The following is a 21,344-nucleotide window of genomic DNA, read 5'->3' on the forward strand; positions in this document are numbered from 1 at the left end:
TGAACCAGTAAGATTCTCCACCAAAGAATGTTTCATACATTTTAGAATTACTGTTCTATAAAGTCACCCCTAAGTATCCCTGAGTGAAATTAAGCTATGCAAAACTGTATAGTTTGCTTGGATAGACAGGTAGAGTGCTATGATTTGTGACACCATCATTCTCCGAATGATCACAGTGGTAGCAGTCAGCCATGCACTCTGTCCATGCCCCCTCTCTTCTCCGTTCGGTGCAGCAGCTACGGCCATTGGCACATCCCAAACCAGGTCACATTAACATGCAAGCATTGTGCTACCAAAACATTGGGGCAGCCCACAACCCAACACACTGCAAAACTCTGGGGGAGCAGCAATTTGAGGCCAGCAAAAATCAAAACTTAGGCTAAATCAGAGGCAAACACAATAAAATACAAGCCTCAACCTCTCACATATGATAGGAAGTGGGGAAAAATATATCTTCCCTCAATGATCTTCCCCTCTGCAATGTCAAAATGTGTGTGTGTTTGTGACTCTCAATGTCACTATTTTTTATGTTGGTTTTTATCAATGAAAGGTAATTAGTCAACCCAACAGGTGTTCCTATAAATTAAATGAATAAACGGTGCCACTAGCAAGATACCATTGAAAGTAATTATTTTTCATGAAATGTTGGTTTACAATTAGATTCCAGGTTAGAAAGAAGTTTTTAACTGGCTGTCCTTTTTGTGAAGACAAAGCTTTTGTGGTTCTTACATTCATTGGTGTGAAACAGAAGCAGCTTAGATTGGCCATTTTGCCTACCTATTGCTAGTGAATAAAAGTCATGGTGTAATTGATAAAACTTTCATTCTTTTTTATTCTTACAGGGAGATCATTTATCAGCTTTGAGACAAGCCCAGCGAAGAGAGAACGCATTGCCTATTGTCACTGCTGGAATGAAAGTTCAGTTTGAAGAAGGCACAGACATTGTCAAAGACATTCATATATTCTACGGGGGAGTTGGGGCAAGCACAGTGTGCGCAAAGGCTACCAGGAAAGCTTTGATTGGAAAGTAAGCCAATTAGAAAAAGTATTGAAAATTTAAATCAAATGTTGATTGAATAGTAGTGTTGGTGTTCGAATATGGGTTGTCCCTAAATTCGAATATGGCTGTTCGAATTGGGATAGACCCGACCCGAAAAACACAGGATTCGACTTTGGAAATTCGCGTGTAAAAAAATGTGTTAAAAAAAGAGGCTTTAATGTTAAAGTAATTTATTGAATGTGTGTGATTTGTGTAACTAACTCCTATTTTTTTACAGGTTACCCCACAAAGACAGAATGATTCCCACGGCTACACAGCCGTGGGAATCCTCCTGTCAGTGTGGCATCCCCGGGGAGTAGAGGTAAATGGGGACAAGTCTCCCCATTCATCACCTCAAGTGCTCTGTGATTGGCTGGGGAAAGGTAAACCCTGATGACAGCTCAAGCGTCATCAGGATTTTCCTCTCCCAGCCAATCACAGAGCACTAGAGATGAATGAATGGGGAGACTTGTCCCCATTTGGCCTCGAGTGCTCAGGAATCCCGTGGGACTCCTGTGTTCTTGGATAATGAATCTCTATCCAAGAACACATACTATAGTTATGCTAGGGCTGCAAGAGCATACAGGGGAGCGGAGCCGAAAAATAACCCGGATTTTCCCCCCATTGACTTTATTTGGTGTTCGAATTTGACACTTGATCACCCGAACAATATTGCCCTATTCGATCGAATAACTGTCGAATTGAATAGTGAGATATTCGGCCAACACTATTAAATAGTAAAAAAGCAGAAACTCAAAAGAGCATTAATTGCTTTTTAATCTGGATACTCCAAATTAGGGGTTTCTGGGTATGCAGGCTGTATAATATAAGGGTAGCCATGAACTTTGTATTCAGTCACCCAGTCCAACTAGTGCGGGTTTAATTGCGGGTGTCATGATATTCAGTAGATTTGGTTTTACTGTATATATAAATGGCCAAACCTGTTACACGATTGAACATACTAAATCCCATATACACTAAATTATACAGGCATTTTGTGCAGATAATTGAAGTGGTGGCATAATGAAAACATATTCAATGTACTTATCCTGGGGCTGTGGTTTTCATCCAGTCTCCTTGGATTCCACTTATTGCAGCAATATTGAGTGGACATTTGGTAATCTGCTGCCATTACGTATACCAACTATTAAGGTATAGGGTATTTAGATCGCATTAATTTAAACTGTCAAAAACTATGAATGGGGTATGGTGGTTTGGGTGCTTTATTTGTTAAAAGTTGATAGTATGTAAAAGCTTGGTATTGCTTACACAAAAGACTGTTACCTTATTTACTCCTCAGGCATTGGAATGAGGATATGCTAGGTGAGGCCTGCCGACTGATTCTCGATGAGGTTTCTCTTCCACCTTCAGCTCCTGGTGGAATGGTTGAATACAAGAGAACATTGACCATCAGCTTTTTTTTCAAATTTTACCTGGAGATACTCCAGCAACTGGATCAGCTGGTAGGTTCCTGAAAAATCCTTAAATAGAATAATAAGTATAAATATCCGAATTTAGATCACCAACATCACCTTTTTTTCCAGAATCCTAGTAATCTAGATGTCAGTGCCATAAAACAGTTACAGTCACCACCAGTGGAACACATTCAGACCTATCAGGTAAATATTATATAAATGTATTGAAGAACCTGGTTCACCTGTGGTGATCACCCACATCAGGAGAATACTGCTTTGCACATATGTATTTGTAGCAAAAAAAAAAAAAAAGTTTATTAAACAGAACACTTGGGGAGGGATACTTTCATTATCCTGGTCACGGATAAGAGACCAATGGGTACACCATTGTTGCTGCTGAACACAGTATATATAACTAAACAGCTTAATCTCAAGAGTGTATATGGATTCACTTAAGTCTGAGCGTTGCCTCCTTTAAGATCTCTTGTTTCTAATCTGGCTATATTCCCAACATTTAATGCATTGACACTGGAAAGTGGAATTATAAACAAATTAAAAAATAATATAGGTATGACATCAGTTCACCTGTAATGCAACAGATCAAATTTCTCTATTCAAGTGGGATCAGGATATTGCATAATGTTTCTGTATAACAAAAGATTAAGCAGTTTATTGTCCCTGTGTGCTATTCTTGAACTTCTATTAAATTCACTACTAAAATAAAAAGTGGACAGACTATGTGCTGTACGTTTACCTATAAGCAAATATGTGCATTAGGGGCAAGGATGTTTTTGAATAGTGCAATGTTTATGGGGGGCATGTTGAACATCTGTAGAGCTGGACCACTGCTTTGTGTAGGATAACAGTGATACAACTCTTCTATGTGCTGTCATCATGGGATATTTTAACCCTTGCTGCAGAATTTAGAATTTAAAAAGGTAAGAGACTTGCGTTACTGTAAATGCGGTCTGAATGCATTATAGTAGTAAATATTGAGGATTGTTTTGACTTTACACATTTTAATAAATTACATATATTCCTTCTTCTAGAATGTCCCTGAAGATCAGCCTTTGCAGGACCCTGTTGGAAGACCACTTGTGCATCGTTCTGGAATTAAACAAGCCACTGGGGAGGCAGTTTACACAGATGACATGCCATGTGTGGCCGGAGAGCTTTTTGTAAGATTTGTCACCAGCTTCAGAGCACATGCTAAAATTGTGTAAGTCTGAAGACAGCAGACGGAACTGGAGACTGATAATATTTTTTTATGTTAATTAAAATGTTAATAGTTTTTTAAATTTTTTTAAAATTTTTTATTTTTCCAAACCGTAGCTTTATATACAATTAAATTATTAAATTACCAGGAGTTGTTATGGCATTATCATATTTTTTAGCTATTTTTTTAGCCATATAAACTACTAAATATTGATTATACTAATAGTCTTTACACCTTTTATATCAGTGTTATTCTTTTTTCTTTATTTTTTCTTTATATACTATTTGTGCCTTTGTAACCAAAGATCTATAGATTATTCTGAAGCTCTTGCCCTGCCAGGAGTAGCTGATGTTATTACAGCTGATGATGTTCCTGGCACCAATGAGTGTACTCATGATGATGGATCAGCATTTTTACTGGCACGGGACAAGGTAAAAATTAGTTTGAGTTCTCTAAATGCATAGATATGAATATAGTTATGATTTTTTTTTTTGGGATACACTTAAGCAAACCTAAACTTTTCACCTAGTCTCCAAAACTGGGGAATATGCATGACCTTTTCACAGAAATCACAACATTACACATTATTAATATTATTACACAGTATTTATAAAGCGCTGACATATTATGTAGTGCCAAACAATATCCATAGTCATGTCCCTAGCTGTCCCTCAAAGGGGCTCACAATCTAGTGTCCCTACCTCAGTCATATGTCTTTAATTGCAGACTAAGCTCAATTTTAGGAGGAAGCCAATTAACCTAACTGCATGATTTTGGAATGTGGGAGGAAACTGAAGTACCCGAAAGAAACCCACACAGACATGTGGAGAAGCTGCAAACTCCATGCAGATAGCGTGACATCCCATTAAGGTTAAATGTCCAGTAATGTGATAATAAAGAAACCAAGAGAAATTTGGAGCGTTATTGCTTGCAATCCTTCTGATAATACTAGTTGTATATTTTTTTCTGGCTTCAGTACTTCCTGAGTCAATGATACAGAACAGATGTCAGAGTGGTGTTAAACCTCCTAATCTCCAAATTTTTAAATCAATGAATCAGAATATGGTAAACTATTGTAACAGAACAACAGCCAGGCAGCAGTGATGCTCAAAAAGAAAGATTAGCAATAAAATCTTAAATTTCTGTGACTGCTGGGCTCGCTTAATTTATTGTTTTGTGTTTGAGGTACCATGGTTCCAACTAAACTTTAGACATGTCCCTGTAGGTGTAGAAAGCTGCCTCATCAAAATATACATCTATGTATATTTTCTCTTCAGCATTTATTACTTCTGGGTAGGGTGAGATGACACGGACCCCAGTTGCGTGTTGTGGTTTGATCCTCCAACCTCTACTTAACTTTAGGAGATGGAGTTTTTCTACTCCATGACTTCAGCTAGATCTTCTAATAAATGTAATTTGCAAACATTCATTTTTAAAGATTTATACTATGTTTTAGAAATATTCAAATTATATATACCTGAATACATCTGTGTTGCAGGTGTTCTGCGTGGGGCAAATTATCTGTGCAGTTTTGGCTGACACCCCCGAGCAAGCAAAGAAGGCGGCTGCCAAAGTGAAGATTGTCTATGAGGATTTGGAGCCAGTGATCTTGACAATAGAGGTGCAGAAACTATAAATTACAGTAATTTTGCACATGGCGGAGTTATATAGAGCATAATACATTAATAAGTACTTGTTCTTGCTCTGTATGACGTTGTATAGCCCTTTTATTATTTTGTAGATATTTTGATATGACTGTAGGTAAACAAACTATATCTCATATACATTTTTTACCTGCAGGAGGCCATGAATCATAACTCATTTTACAAGCCACAAAGACAGCTAGAGGTGGGGAATTTGGATGAGGCATTTCAGACCGCCGATCAGGTTCATGAAGGTAAAGTACATTTTCCTGCAGTCATTCCTCTCATATTTCATAAAGCATATGTCAAAATTCTGCTTTGCAGAGCAAGATTTCTGCTACATTCCTGTGACTGTCACGTGTTATCTTACATGTTACATCAGATTTTGCTGACTACTTAAAGGTGTATGAAAACCCAGGATCTATTATGTAAAGAAATGTAATATATTCACCTAGCAAAGTGAAGTATCTCCTTATAAAATACATTTTTTTTGGTTTAGTAATTGAGATAAATCACACGTTTACCTTCATCCTACCTAAATACGTCAATCCCTCCAGGTGTTTCCTGTATCAGATCCCGTGTTGTCCTAGAATCCTCTTTCGACAGAGTCGCCATCTGTTTGCCCTTCTTCCTATGTCACCCGATCTAGTACTGAGCAGGCGCGAGATTGGGTGATGTTGATGGGGAAAAAAGTGTGCCGATCTCACTTTGCATGCATGAGGCAATTTTTTTATCTCATTTAAAAAAAGCGAGATCGGCATGTGCAGAAAAAGTAGCTGGAAGCCTCCAGGGATCCATGACATAGGTATCCCAGGAGGCTGTGCTCTCCCTTTCTGTCTTGATTGCCGCGGCTTTGCCCTTTTTAAAAAAAAAATGGATTTTAAACCCCCTCCCCAAAATAAGAAGGTAATTTTTACCTTATATAAAAAGGTTGTCTACCACTTAATGTAAGGTAAAAAATTTACTTTAGGTCCGCTTTAAGTGAATTATCCCTTGAAGGTAAAAATACTTAAAAAAATAACAGGCATGACTCACTGTATACAGCTTTCCTAAAGTAATTATTGTTATGGGCCTATCATTGAGTTTCTTACCTGGAGACCCTGTCAGTAACAATGCTTCCTTTTCAGGCTGGCCTTGTGCTTAAGTAGGTACTAATCAGGTTTATTGAATCCTTACAGCCAATTCAAGAAGTGCATACAACAGGCTGAAATATATGCAGTTAATTGCAAATTAGTAGCTTATTGTTGTGGGCCTGCAACAGGATGCCTGTTACTGGCAGGTTCTTCAAACATGCAGTGGATATAGAAAAATAAGTAAGGCATGATGTCAAACATATTGAAATGTGTGCATATACAATGATATCTTGCACACTCCTTGGTAATAAAATAATATATATCATGAAGAAATTACCACGTCCATGTCCTAACTGTTCTAACTGGGACAGTATTGAAAAAAAGTCCCCGTTTTACAATGTGTAGGCCACAACGGACAAAATTCTCCACTGATGACCCAATAGTTCACCAATAAAATGTAGTGACTTCTCATATGTGTCCTTTTTTTTGTCCATTGCAGGTGAAGTCCATATTAGTGGCCAAGAACATTTCTACATGGAAACACAGAGCATACGGGTTGTACCCAAAGGAGAAGATGGAGAGGTGGATGTTTACTTGGCAACTCAAGATCCAACAACTACACAGGTAATAAAAAATTATATATTACTTTATGCCTCATAAATTGGTGGACTTCTAGTTTCTGTAAATAGCAGTAATGCTTAGATGAGCAGTATTTTATAGGGATGTAAAAGCAGCTGAAAGCAGTTAAAATAATGGTCAACTGCAGGTCTAATGCACCTGCCAATATATTCTAAATTTTCTTATAAAGCTTTTATTTACTAACAAAGAAAACAATGTCCTAATAATATTTTACCTTAGTCCATCAAGAAGCTTAAAAATAGTGCAGAGCTTTCATTTTAGAAAGCCAAAAATGTACCCAGTAATAAATGTTTGATTTTACTTTGATATTCTCTAAAACCGAATTTTTCTAAAACCAAAATTTACCAATACAAAATAGAGTTTTTCTTTTGCTTATGTATTAGTCTAAATTTAAATAAAAATAAAGAATAAAAAATATGACCAACTCCTTTTTTCTTTAGGGACTTGTAGCTGCAGTACTCAATGTGCCTTCAAATCGGGTTGTATGTCATGTAAAACGAGTTGGCGGAGCTTTTGGTGGAAAAGCAACAAAAACTGGTTATCTTGCAGCAATCACTGCAGTTGCTGCAAAGAAGTAAGTTCCATTCATACAGTAACTTGTATGTCATAGCATCAAATGTTCTAAGTATTATTGAAATAGGAACTGCAGACAAATTGAAACATTTACTAATAGCTAGGTTTGTTTACTGTGAATATTTGATATGCTCCCAGCAGCAATGTCTACTTACCCCATCCATTTTGTTATTGAAGAATAAAGAAAAAAAGGTGATACTTTAGTGCGGAGAGAGATTCAGCTGTGATCACAGAGTGATTTTAAAGTATTTATTGTAATGGCTATTAGCTAAGAAAAATCAATGTTTATTTTAGGACCAAGCGCGCAGTCCGCTGTGTTCTGGAGCGTGGTGATGACATGTTGATTACGGGAGGACGTCATCCATACCTTGGAAAATATAAAGTTAGTAAACACTATTACCTTTTAATATACTGTAAGTAAAATGGCAAAATTGTTGACAAAAATAAAGGGACATCATCAAGTTCAAAGTAACAATAAGCAATTGGATATAGTGGATATAATCCGTTGTCTTTCAGGTAGGGTTCATGAATGATGGTCGAGTCACTGCTGTAGACGTGTCCTATTACAATAATGCTGGATCTACTTCTGATGACTCAGTCCTGGTAAGTTATTTTACTTAATGCATCACTTCCGTCCCACTTATATTATCCTTAGATGTAGATTGGTACAAAACCAGACCTGAGAAATAATTATGTGTCTTATGTATGTCTTTGTATCCATATGTTTAAACTTTAATTGTGTATAAAGAAAAAATCATTATTTACTACTTTTTAGGTAGTTGAGGTTGGTCTAATGAACATGGACAATGCTTACAAAATACCCAATTTAAGATGTAAAGGAACTGCCTGCAAAACCAATTTACCATCAAATACTGCCTTCCGTGGTTTTGGCTATCCACAAGCTGCATTTGTAACTGAAACTTGGATGAGTGAAATAGCTATTAAAACTGGCCTTCCACCTGAGAAGGTGAGTACAATAAGATTATTGATGGATCTTCAATATCACAATAAACATTCTGGATGTTTAGACACAAATTTCCTATTTCCTGCAAATCTAGCTACCGCTACTAGAAACTTTGATACAAGACATTATTCACACTCACTTGCAGGTTTCCACATCTTTGGAGAACTTCATCAGAGGTACATTAATATCCCTGCACATTCATACAGCTTTCTTTGTGAACAATCCTTGAACCTGTGGCATAATTGAGTATTTCAGTGCTTACGTTGCTTGTGGCACATGTTAGGATTGCTCTAAATAAATATGTGTAGGTATGTCTAGAGGCCTACATTCAATAACGGCCAGTAGAAAAAAATCATAGGTGTCTATACAGGTAGTCACCGGGTTAAGGGCATCTGACATACAGATGACTCCTAGATACGAACGGGTGTTTCACTGCTCCTTAGTGTGCAGGACAGAGACTTCATGGGGGAGAGGGGGGTGGTTTGCTGCACTTGCAGAAGAAATCTTTTGCTAAACACAGCTGAGGTTGTGGGTGATCCTAAGGACTGAGCCCTTCTGCTGCCTCTTGTAACTCTTTAATGACCAAGACAAACTCTGCAGTTGTTTCTTTTTGCATATCAAAGCACAGCTTGCTGCAGAAGGTAATGAATGTCTAGGCTCCATAAAGTGTATATTTTTTTTTGCTTTGTTTGTGAATAACTTACAGTGAGGATTTTACACTGTAACTGACACAGCGCTGCCTAATAATATGTTGAGACAAACATCTGTCCTAATTGCATTGATTTAAATATTGTACCTGTTCCGACTTACGTACAAATTCAACTTAAGAACAAACCTACAGTCCCTATCTCATATGTAAATCCCGGGACTACCTGTACTTAGATTTTATCTTCCTGTGTGATGTAGAAAAAAGCATGGGTCATGGTACATGTATGGTGAATGTGACACATACATGTGAATGTGACATATATTACACCTAAATAGCAAAAAAAGTTTGAATTATAAAAATATAAGCTCGATTTAAAAAGTGTACCTCTCATACCTTACTTAGGTAGATAGGATAGTAGGACCTGTAAATTAAGTAGCTGTTTAAGAACTGTTACATTGTTCTATTATTTTATTTTACAACTAAGTTTAAACCAACTATCTGTTCAGGTTAGGGAGATCAATTTGCACAGAGGTATTGGCCAAACACACCTGAAACAGGAGATAGATGCCAGAACCTTGATAATGTGCTGGAATGAGTGCATGGAGAAGTCTTCTTACTACAACAGACGACTTGCCATTGAGGAATTTAATAAACAGAATTACTGGAAGAAGAAGGGACTGGCCATCATCCCGATGAAATTCCCCATTGGTTCCATCGTAAAGTTTTTTGGACAGGTATATTAAACTATATAAGTTTGTACTTTTTGTCATCCTATTTTTGTTACAGTCACATGAGGATGCTGTATTTTTATGTGCTTTACCATGTTATATTACAAAAACTTATATATTTATATATTACTTTAACTGCTTGATTTTAGGCTGCAGCCCTTGTCCACATCTATCTAGATGGATCAGTGTTAATTAGTCATGGTGGAGTAGAGATGGGACAAGGAGTCCACACAAAGATTATGCAGGTATATATTATATTATTTTTTATAATCTATTTTTGCTTGATAATTATGTATTGGCATTTGCAGCTATAAGGATGTGAGCATGGAAATCTTTATATTTATCTTTTGACACGCCTGACACCTTGACCTTTACTGTCCATTACCAGGTATATGGTGACGCCTCTGCTGCCAGAATCATTCTGAATGCCCAGGTTCCATGCAACTATATGTGCTGTTTACTAAAATGTTTTTGCATATTATTTTTTAAACACTGTGAACAGAAACTTAGAATAGAGATATAGAACACAAAAATTCTAGTGAGCCATCTTATGAACACTACAATTAATTTACTTGGCACAATATGTGACATATTATATGAGCGGCACTGTAACCAGATTAAAAAAGACAACATTGTCAGTTAGAAAACATTTTGTTTTTGTGTCTTTCAGATTGCTAGCAGAGAACTTGGAATACCTATTTCAGAAGTGCATGTTTGTGAGACCAGCACAGATTCTGTCCCCAACACATTGACATCTGGTGGCTCTTTGGGGACTGACGTCAATGGAATGGCAGTGAAGGTGCACATTTTTTTGTTAATATCTTACAGTAGTATAACACATTCCTGTACTCATGACTGATGATGAGATATTTCTTGTTCTATGAACATTTGCAGCAAATAACAGATTGATGCATAGTGAAGGTCCAGGCTAGTGAGAGGTTTGGTGAGAAAGTACAGCCAGCTCTCCAAATCACATATAAAGATTCTTCAAAAGGGGAAAATCAGCACAACAATAATAAATAAAACTAAGTCTTATCTTCCCATCTTTTAGAAAGAAAGCATAAAGGTGTAAAAAAAGTCAGTGGGCCTGATTTATTAATGCTCTCCAAGGCTGGAGAAGATAGACTTTCATCAAGTAAGCCTCGGTGATCCAGCAAAACTGGAATGTATTTCCAGGTTTGTTATTTGATTTTCATTTGTTATTTGTTAGCAAATTCAGGGCCATTCTGATTCCATATTTGCAGGATTTCCTAGGTTCACTGTCGAAAGTATATCTGTAGCTTTATTAAATCAGGCCCAGTAGAAGCATGAGTTTGAATTTTTAAGTAGGTGATCAGCATGATTGTGATCAATGTGCTGTTTTCTTTTTTTACCAGAAAAGATGGTCCTTTTATGAATGCCTGTTCCATAAAAGTGTCTAAAAGGTGACATGATCATCACTTTTATGAATTATCTTTAATTACTTGCAATCAGTATTAATAACCAGCACTTTTACAATTACCAGTACTTTTACAAAATATCATCAGCAGGATCGTCACTTTACAGATAGCATTTTCTACTTTGATGCTTTGACTTTGGCAAACCACATAATAGAAACCAGTAGTGTTTCTAACACCCGTATCATACTTATGCGGCCGCTACTGATAATATTGGGCATGTAAACCACTTTCAAAGGCTGCAATTAGTAATTCCATTCAAGCGTCTGATCAGCAATTTAGGGTAATTATAATATAGTGATCAAACCACTGTTTTACTACCATAAAAAAAGCAGCTATAATTATGTATTCTAAAAGCGAGGAATAGAAAAAAGCAAACAAATAGTGCTGACCTGTTACCAGTGACCACTTCTCTAAGTATAGACCCCATGGATTTTACTTATTCATGTTGTGATGATCATCCATTTTGGAATCAGCTTCATTACGTATTTGTAAGCACTCCTTGGGTTGAAAAATGGACTTGGTAAAGAAAGATAGGTTAGCTTTAGTGTTTTCTTTATTTACTCAGGTTGTTTTTTCTTCCATAACAGAGTGCTTGTCAAACTCTTATAAAACGCCTGGAACCCATTAAAGAAGCTAATCCAAAAGGTTCATGGAAGGATTGGGTAGGTATAGTTTTGTTAGTTCACATTTTAAAGTGCTAAATTATACATTTAAATGTTCTGCCTCATTAAAATGAAAACATCATGTTTTTTTGTCTATCGGCATCACTAAAGGGTGTTCAGCTTTTCCTCCTTTTGGTCATGTACAACCTTTTTTTACTATTATGACCCCCCCCCCTACGCTTGGGAACAAACTGTAGGTTGGTTGCATGACCAGTAAAGCAATATGGTTGGCCGTCCCAGTCCCTTAAAGCAGTGGTTGCCAACCATTCGGACATCACGGACAACTAAATTATTATTTTTGAATCACGCGCACACGTGGGGAGCCTTGTGTCACTCAAAGGGGGGGACAGTAGCACAGGACTGTGGACAAAACAAAGGTTGTGTCCATAGAGAGGACATTATCAGCGGGGTCAAGGGAAGGTGTTGCGGTGCTCCTGTCCCCTGCAAGTCCGAATTAATCAATGAGTAAGCCGAATGTAGGTAAGAAGGCCAGGGAAGGGGATTGTGTGATGGTAATTGCATGTGTATGTGTAATGGTAACGGTAAGGGTAATGTTTTTGTGGACCACCGGTTGATGACCACAGCATGGTAAAAAATTAGGCCTTAATAAAAAGGTGGCTGTCAGTACTGCAAAAAGGTGATGAGTATATTAACCTTAATGTGTGCAGCCCCCTGTAATTCACTTCTTCTATTCCTCTACTTTTCGCTTCTGTTTATCCCAGTGTTCCTTTCCACCACTCCAATCTGTCCATCCAATCATTTATCTAAACACCAGCCTCTAATTTCACCTCTGACTCCAGGTACTTCACATATCAACCGGGCAGAGTAACCAATAAAATAAAAATGTGTAGACTACACAACCAGGAAAAAAGTACATTTTAATGCAATTAATAAATAAAACAAATATAAAAGCATGTTTCATATTCTCATTAATTCTCATTATGGCTTTTAACATCTTTGGCTCTCAGTTTGTGCGGCACAACTAGAGGGTGCTGATTAGCTGCTAAACTACTGAACTAACTAACATAGTTTAGTACAGGGAGTACACTGGAGTTTGCAGTGAATTAGTCACTTGTGGGGTTCTTATGTCCGTGTTAAAATGTCGAATATGTGTAAACACATTTGGGGTCTGTTTATGAAACAGTGATTCTGAAATATTCCCTGGTGGATAATCACTACTATCCCTTCTTCCTATTCTGGCATGGACTCGTCACTGAACTCCACCATCTTCCTCTTTGTCTTTGGGGAAAAAAATGCAGATCTCACTGTGAACGCATAAAACTGGGACTTATTTACACATTAGAAGAAAGCCCCTTTAGGACATGCCAGGGATTGTTTTAAGTAAAACACATGGTGATAGGCCCACTGATAGACAAAAAATATATCTTAGTAATAGTTGCTTTTATAGCTTACGTATCACTATACCCAATGACCAGGACTTCTCTTACAATGTGATCAGCTTTGCACATGCCATGATATCAAAATAGAATATGAATCATGAACACAGTTTCAAAGTATTCCTGGTGGTCTTATAGAAAAGGTTTAGTGTAATGAAGATTGTGTGCTTGCAGGCTAAATGTCGCCTATATATAATAAATGGAGGTTTCATCCCAATAACCCCCCCCCACCACCACCACCACCACCAAAAGATTGAATATTTTTTATGTCATCATACTTATAACTTTGTTTCTATGTTTCAGGTAAATGAGGCATTTTTACAGTCAATTAGCTTGTCCGCCACTGGATATTTCAGGTACTGTAATTTTAAAGTAGATTTGAAATGTATTTTTAAAACCCATCTAGTAGGAGAAGCAGTGACCTGATTTTGTCTTGCTTACCCCTCAGCATTTGTACACAACATTTAATTAATTTCTGTTTGCCTTTAATGCATCATTGTAGCTGTGGCTAGCCTGTATTTCTGTATCAACAAAACAGCGTTCAAATAGACACAACAAAATCGTAAAAGAATAGAAGAATAAACTCTTTGCTTGCAATTAATGGAGGTATATTTTGATGGATGGTTATATTAGTTTGTAGTAGGAGTACTTTCCTCTCTTCATCCTCTTCAGTTCTCCACCAGCTGATTTAGCAAACTGCAAAAAACTTTTTTAAAAACTGCAGCACATTAAAGTGCATATAAAGTCCAAACTTTTTCATCATTTTTGTATTGAGTACAGAATGGTGACGACCCCCTTCAGGTTTTGTTGTTTGGTGTCTGTTGTGTCTAGTTGCAGCCAAAAGAGATTTCATTTACGTCCTGTTTTTAAGACACATCATGACATAAGAGGAGATATTTCCATTCAGAAAGTTGTCATCAGAACAGGTTTCTGCACTGGAAACATTCATATCACCTTTTGTTCCTTTAACAACCCAAACAATCTTGGATTTCCCATAATTTTTCATACCAAAAATAATTCCTGGCAGTGGCACAGACAGTAATAGAAACCTTCTATCAAAAAACAAAAAAAAGTTTTGTCTTTACATAATTACACTATAATAAAATTATCCCTGTTCTCTGTTTTCTTTTAAACATGTACACAGTGTTAGAACAGAATCACCTTGCAATGGAATAAAGTCCTGAACTGGGACTTAAAAACAGATGTTGGTATATGTATACTAACTATATGCAGCACTGTATTGTTTTAAACCGGATTGCAGCTCTTTGCATTGTTAAAAATATACTAATGTACCGGACAAAGATCCTAATATATTTGCTTATTTCTTGCAGAGGATTTGGCAGAGAAGTAAATTGGGAGAAGGGAGAGGGGGATCCAGCCCACTACTTTGTGTTTGGAGTTGCCTGTTCTGAAGTGGAAATAGACTGTCTGACAGGAGATCACAAGGTAGAGATGGTACATTTTCTTTTTAGTAATAAGTTTATTTTACTTAATGCCAGGGGTTGGACTAAGTCGTCACCCTTCAAGTCCAAGTTGAGTCCCAAGTCATTGACAACAAGTCCCAAGTCAAGTCTCAAGTCACCAAGAATTCTTCCAAGTCGAGTCCCAAGTCAAGTCACTTCATTTATCCCTATTTGTCCCCATATAGAATTAGAGCTCTGATCCTGTTCTTGAGCACAGGGTCACATTCTAAGTCCACATATTTCTCCTCTGACAACTGAAGGGGAAGGGAGTAAGGCAGTGGGGCTTCTGCAACACAGCCTCCCCCCCCTTCAGCTGTCAGAAGAGGAAACTTAGAATGCAATAAAGGAGGAGAGGGAGGCGGTGTTATATTACAGAAGACTCACTGCCTTCCTCCTCACCTTTTTTGAATTCTAAGTATTCTCCTCTGACAGCTGAAAGGAGGGGAGGGGAAGGCTGTGTTACAGAAGCCTCACTGCCTTCCTCCCCGTCCCCTTCAGTTGTCAGCAGAGAAAGCAAGTCGCAGGTCGAGTTGCAAGTCGCTGGGGAAAACCCCCAAGTCGAGTTACAAGTCATTTATTAGGCGACTTAAGTTGGACTTGAGTCCAAGTCGCACGACTCAAGTTCCAACCTCTGCTTAATGCAACCCTCTGGTACATGTATGTATTTTTGAGTGTCTTTGGGTTTGTAGATACCTGGGTTCTCTGCACTTATACAAATAATGAGCCTGAGTAATAAAGCTCTCCAAGGCTGGAGAAGATACACTCTCATCAGTAAACCTGAAATGGATCTGATCCAGGATTGAAAATATTTGCTAAAAAATACTAGCTTGCAAATAACTTTTAATAAAACCATTCCAGATTTTCTGGATCACCCAGCTTCACTGATGAAAGTGTATCTTCTGCAGCCTTGGAGAGCTTTAAAAATGAGACCCAATGACTTGAGATTATTAATAAGTGACTGGATGAACTCTTCCTGCCTTTCTTCCCACAAAACTAATTGCGGATGTGATAGACAAGCTCAGGAATCATTAGCAGGGCAAATGAAGGCACTGAAATGTATCCCAATATGCCTGCTTGATATTCCTATTACAGCTTTATTATGTGAAATGTTTCTTAAAACCACTATAGAGCACTGCAAAATGAATCCTCTCTAACTTTTTGTAATTTTTTCTATATTTGTTCAGAACCTCAGGACAGACATTGTTATGGATATTGGCTGTAGCATTAATCCGGCTGTGGACATAGGACAGGTAAATATTTTAGTAACATAATGCGTATGTTTTGTTCATTGTTAGGTACTACCACATACCTCAGTTGATTAAAAGTCAATTCTTTATAATCAATCAAAATACAAATGGATCACTATATTTTCACTTGTCAAGTTTCCAATTAATAAAGATAAGCATAAATGTGTGCATGCTTTAAAATTTGGTCTGAGAGAAATAGATTGAGAAGTCTCAAAACCCAACAGACACTTGTACAATGAATGTTGAAAAAATTCCAACCTGAGTGATCAAGGTTTTTTGATTGTAAAATCAATATTAATCACATTTTGTCAATTGAATTCAGAAATAAAGAATAAGTTTATGGTTGTTTCTGTGGAACGATCAAATGAACTGTTATTATTTATTTATATAGCACCGCTTTGCAGTGCTTTACAAAGTCCATAGTCATGTCACTAACTGTCCCTCAAAGAGGCTCACAATCTAATGTCCCTACCATAGTCAAATGTCATTATTACAATCTTAGGTCAATTTTGGGAGGAAGCCAATTACCTAAATGCATGATTTTGGAATGTGGGAGTAAACCAGAGTATCTGGAGGAAACCCACACAAACATGGGGTGAACATGAAAACTTCACACAGATAGTGTCCTGGCCGGGATTCGAACCTGGGTGCTAGCGCTAGACCCTAGTCCTAACCATTGAGCCACCATGCTGCCCGTATCAAAACCATATCTATCCAACAGCAAAAATCAACCTCTGTATGGCAAGCCTTGGCATTAAAAATAAACTAGAAAACACCTTTTGTTTTAAAGCACTTGAAATGTATTTAGTTGATTCAATATAAGGTTTGATTGAGTTAATATTGGTAATGGCATTGGTAATGAAATTTATATACCACTGGAGCATTGTGCATGGGTAACATCTCTTTTGACATTGATTACTTCTAAAATTTGCAGTTTCTGTTACAATTGTTTAGATGCTGTGGTCTATACTGTATACATGTATTGACGACTTGTTTTGTTTGTGTTTCTTAGATTGAAGGTGCGTTTGTTCAAGGACTTGGATTATTCACAATTGAAGAGCTGAAATTCTCTCCTCAAGGAGTGCTATACTCCCGTGGGCCAGCTCAGTATAAGATTCCAGCAGTGTGTGATGTCCCTGAGCAATTCTACGTGTCCTTGCTCGCCAATGTTCCCAACCCACATGCTATATATTCTTCCAAGGTAATAGAACATTTGAGTCCTGTTATTGTACACTCCCTGCACCTACACTTTGTATCTCTTTTAAGGTTTACTTTGATGCCCTAAAACAAATTTACCACAACTAGAGTGCCTATGAATGCCAAAAACAGCTGAACCTTTGACCTCTAGTTTCCTAAACTTCACTTATCAAAAGCTATACATAAAATTACAAGTTAAATGTAGGGGAATAGCACTAAATTATGTAACACATTTTGGACTACTTTTGGTTCATACAAAGCTGACAAGTATTTTAAGTTCCATTAAGTATCCATCTTGTATGTATGCAGCTGTAAAAGGTTTGTTACCAAATATGTAATCAATATAAAATAAATTACAGAATGGGCTGAAACATGTGGGCTACATTTACCAGCCTATTTACTCCTATTTGGCTGAAGAACCCCTAAACTTAGTTAACTGGGGTGGAGTGACCCTCTACTTGCCCCATTAGGGAGAGGGTAGGTAAAAGAATAACTCTTCCAGTACTAGAGAATCCAAACCATAGAATAGAATGAATATTGTGCAAGGTGAAAAAAACAAATGGTTGAATTTTAGAATGAACCATCATTAAAACAGTAAAAGACATTGATGAATCTGGTTTGGTAACATTTTCACATGGGAAAAAGTCTTGTTTTATGTTATTTTCTATATGCAATTGTGTTAGAAAACAGGTAAAAATCCCTTGGATACATAGATAGAATGTAAAAATTAGATGTTGGTAAAAAGTGGCCAAATCCTGGGCATATTTCTCATTGAATCATTGATAAAAGCATTGTGTATACATGTGTACATTGGATAAGTCCTAGGGGGGAAAAATTTATAGGACAAATGGCATCTTCCCCTTGTTTCTTAATTAATAATAATTACTATTTTTATTAAACCTTTTAAAGTGATGTAATCATAAATACAAGAATCAGATTACAAAACTGGGCCATTTAAGGTGGTGCTCTTTGCTCATATAGTTCTTGTTTTAACCCACCCAAGCTACACCTCCAAAATTGGGTTACTCAACTCCAAGATGAAGCTACCCAGACTTGGCACTGGAAACATTGTTTTATGACCTGTATGTATTATCACACTTTAGGCATAATATCCTGATCATACTTTATGTTTGTGCTTTTTCTTCCAGGGTGTTGGTGAACCAGCTTTGTTCCTGGGCTCATCTATTTATTTTGCTATAAAGGACGCATTGACATATGCCAGAAAAGAAAGAGGATTGTCTGAACTTTTTACTTTAAACAGCCCTGCAACCCCAGAGAAGATTAGGATGGCATGTGGAGACAAATTCACTAACATGGTATAACCACTTTAAGCAATAAGTCACTAACTTATAAAATACTCTTGACAACTGTCAGCATAGGCATTATAATACTAAGGATCAGTGCTGTGGCTTACATGCCAAAGAAGAGCAGCAGTAATAGGAATAGGTTAGTTTTGTAGCCAGTTTAAAAAGTTGTAGCACCAATAATAACAATAACCACCAAGGCTTTATCTATCCATAAAGTCCATAGTTCTTTCTACACACAATTACCTTATAACCCTATACTACTATAACATTTATGCCTAATCTATGTAGGAAAGACACAAGTTCAGCAAAGAGGACAACGATGCATCACATACACCACCTATGCTTCTTGATGTGACATAAGGTCACCTTATTTTACATTCATTTTCTAAAAATTCCAAAAGTCCTGTTTTCATTTGATCTGACAACACTTGTGAGATACATATCATGCCGTATTATGTGATTGGTGTATGATGCTCAAACTTATAGAAACATATGTTTGATTTAGTTATGTCATATAGATTAAAATGATATCTTTTAAGCATATTACGCTCCCTGGAAGCCCCTGACTAGCAAATTCTGACTTAAGCTAAAAACTCGATTCTCCTAATTCCCTATTGTGATCTTTTGGGGCTTAACAATTTGGAGGCACAAGCAGGAAACAGGATGAGGCTTTTCCAAATCAACATTTGCATAAATTAGCTTCCTGGATTTTGTAAAATTTGGGGTACCTGGGTAAAAAGCTGTAAATTAATATTATTATTGCCTTCATTTATACTGTAGATGTCCAGATCCCATCCTTAAAGACAACTTACATGTCAGGATTTTCTGACTTGCTGATTTATACCCTACTGAAGATAATTTTATCAGTTAGATAAATACTATAAACCCTGGCCCTCAAAGTATATAGTCAAATTATGATACAAGTTAGTATAATGTCTAACTTAATTTCAACATAATGTGTGTACAGTTCTGTGTAATAGATAATGTCTTGTATAAAATATATTATAAAAAGTGTTTTTATTCTGTTACAGATACCCAGAGATGAACCTGGCACCTACGTTCCTTGGGCTATCAATGTATAATGAATTCCACCTTTCTGTGCTAAAGGAACTTTATTATTCAACTATTACACAACACCTCATATCTCGATGTTTCTTTGACATTACTATATTGTAGAAGTACAGTAAAATTTGTTGGTTAGGATAGTAACAGTATCAGTAGGTGTGGTAAGGAAGGATAGTTTTTGTACCTATTGTGATGCCTACTTTTTGCCTGGCCCTAGTTATTTTATATCAAATGTTGACATCCAATCATGGAAACACACACCAATCATGGAAACACACATGGGAAAAGGTTAACTAATGTGGTCATATTTATATATTTTATTGGTGCGTTCCTTACTTTTCGGTTTGGTTTTATAGAGAGAGGGGATGTTTTCATTCAAGCTCCCATAAACTTAAACCCCCTATTAACAGATTATCCTAAGAAGAGATACATGGGAAATTCAAATATCTGGATTTACAGGAAGGGGACAAAGCTGTTATTAGTTAAGAACAATGCACAAATAAACAAATGAATTGCTAAAATGAATTGCATAATAAAATAGAAAAGCATTTACTAGTATATTAATCAGAAATGATCATAAATGGTAATATGAAAAAGAACTTAAAATGAACGACATAGTGAAAGTTGACTTTATGGGTCATCTAGAATTATCAAAACGTTTAGCACCCTATATTTTTCTGTTTTTTTTTTTATTTACTGTCAAAGTATATCTAAAATGATTTTTATTTTTGAGAGGTTAGAACACCTTTCAGATATTATATATATATATATTATATATTATATTGCTATGCATCTATTTCATTCATGGAGATGTATTCTCTAAATTTGTCTTCTGTTAAAATCCAACTCAATTTTTATTAAAAAAAAAATTAGATTTAATTATTTTTTTAGCTGTTTGTATCCCTAAATCAGCTTCTGCCCCTAGATTTTTTATCAGATTTCCCAGATTTGTGATATTTTTTGCTTTAATTATGTGTATGATTCTGCTCTCTAAAAACAATGTTATGTATATTTTAAAGCATCTTTTGCCAACACTTGATATTGATTGCAAATACAATTTGCATTGTATTTGCAATTTTATTACATTTTGTTGTAATAAGTAAAGAACAAAAGATCTTAAGCCTCTAATAAATCATAATTAAAAATCATTGTTTATTGTGTGTAACCTGTAATTATAACACATCTAATGAATAAACATACAAGCTGTTAGCATGCATCTAATGAGTAATTCCACCTCTTGTCTAAATGTAATGCTGACAGCAGGTGTCTTTCAGCAGAACTTTAAATGAGTTGTAATGATTTGTATGTAAATATAATTCATTTATAAAGATGAAATGGGTAAGGTTCAATTACACAGTATTAGTCTTTTAGCTATAGATATGTTATAGAAACATCTAGCAAAGTGAATTCTACATATGTGAGTGTGTTTTAGTCTTCAGGCTGCTATGTTTAGGCTCCCTGCAACCAAAGAAGTAGACTGGGTAGGTAACTAAATTATTTTTGTGATAATAGGGGGTTTGAATTAAAGGGAATCTGTCAATTGAATACCTAATAGAGAGGCAAAAGATGGGTATTAAGTATAGACATCCGAGTTGTGTTGTAGTCCCAGGACTGGTCTGGGAACCAAT

General features: G+C 36.4%; 1 protein-coding gene across 1 annotated transcript in view; it reads left to right on the forward strand.

Moving 5' to 3' along the window:
• Positions 1 to 20,932, forward strand: part of LOC140335786 (aldehyde oxidase-like) — a 46,419-nt gene extending 25,487 nt beyond the window's left edge. The window contains exons 14-35 of the mRNA XM_072418722.1: positions 843 to 1,027; positions 2,340 to 2,502; positions 2,584 to 2,658; positions 3,504 to 3,673; positions 3,975 to 4,101; positions 5,169 to 5,291; positions 5,471 to 5,567; positions 6,886 to 7,010; positions 7,466 to 7,599; positions 7,893 to 7,980; positions 8,115 to 8,201; positions 8,374 to 8,565; positions 9,718 to 9,945; positions 10,089 to 10,184; positions 10,610 to 10,738; positions 11,966 to 12,040; positions 13,741 to 13,793; positions 14,769 to 14,883; positions 16,085 to 16,150; positions 17,160 to 17,348; positions 18,493 to 18,660; positions 19,683 to 20,932. Of these exons, the coding sequence (XP_072274823.1) occupies positions 843 to 1,027; positions 2,340 to 2,502; positions 2,584 to 2,658; positions 3,504 to 3,673; positions 3,975 to 4,101; positions 5,169 to 5,291; positions 5,471 to 5,567; positions 6,886 to 7,010; positions 7,466 to 7,599; positions 7,893 to 7,980; positions 8,115 to 8,201; positions 8,374 to 8,565; positions 9,718 to 9,945; positions 10,089 to 10,184; positions 10,610 to 10,738; positions 11,966 to 12,040; positions 13,741 to 13,793; positions 14,769 to 14,883; positions 16,085 to 16,150; positions 17,160 to 17,348; positions 18,493 to 18,660; positions 19,683 to 19,733 (2,736 nt within the window). The 3' untranslated portion in view covers positions 19,734 to 20,932. The remainder of the gene's footprint in view (positions 1 to 842; positions 1,028 to 2,339; positions 2,503 to 2,583; positions 2,659 to 3,503; positions 3,674 to 3,974; positions 4,102 to 5,168; positions 5,292 to 5,470; positions 5,568 to 6,885; positions 7,011 to 7,465; positions 7,600 to 7,892; positions 7,981 to 8,114; positions 8,202 to 8,373; positions 8,566 to 9,717; positions 9,946 to 10,088; positions 10,185 to 10,609; positions 10,739 to 11,965; positions 12,041 to 13,740; positions 13,794 to 14,768; positions 14,884 to 16,084; positions 16,151 to 17,159; positions 17,349 to 18,492; positions 18,661 to 19,682) is intronic.
• The last annotated feature ends 412 nt before the right edge of the window (positions 20,933 to 21,344 follow it).

The sequence above is a fragment of the Pyxicephalus adspersus genome, chromosome 7 (assembly GCF_032062135.1).
Source record: "Pyxicephalus adspersus chromosome 7, UCB_Pads_2.0, whole genome shotgun sequence".
Lineage (NCBI taxonomy): Eukaryota > Metazoa > Chordata > Amphibia > Anura > Pyxicephalidae > Pyxicephalus > Pyxicephalus adspersus.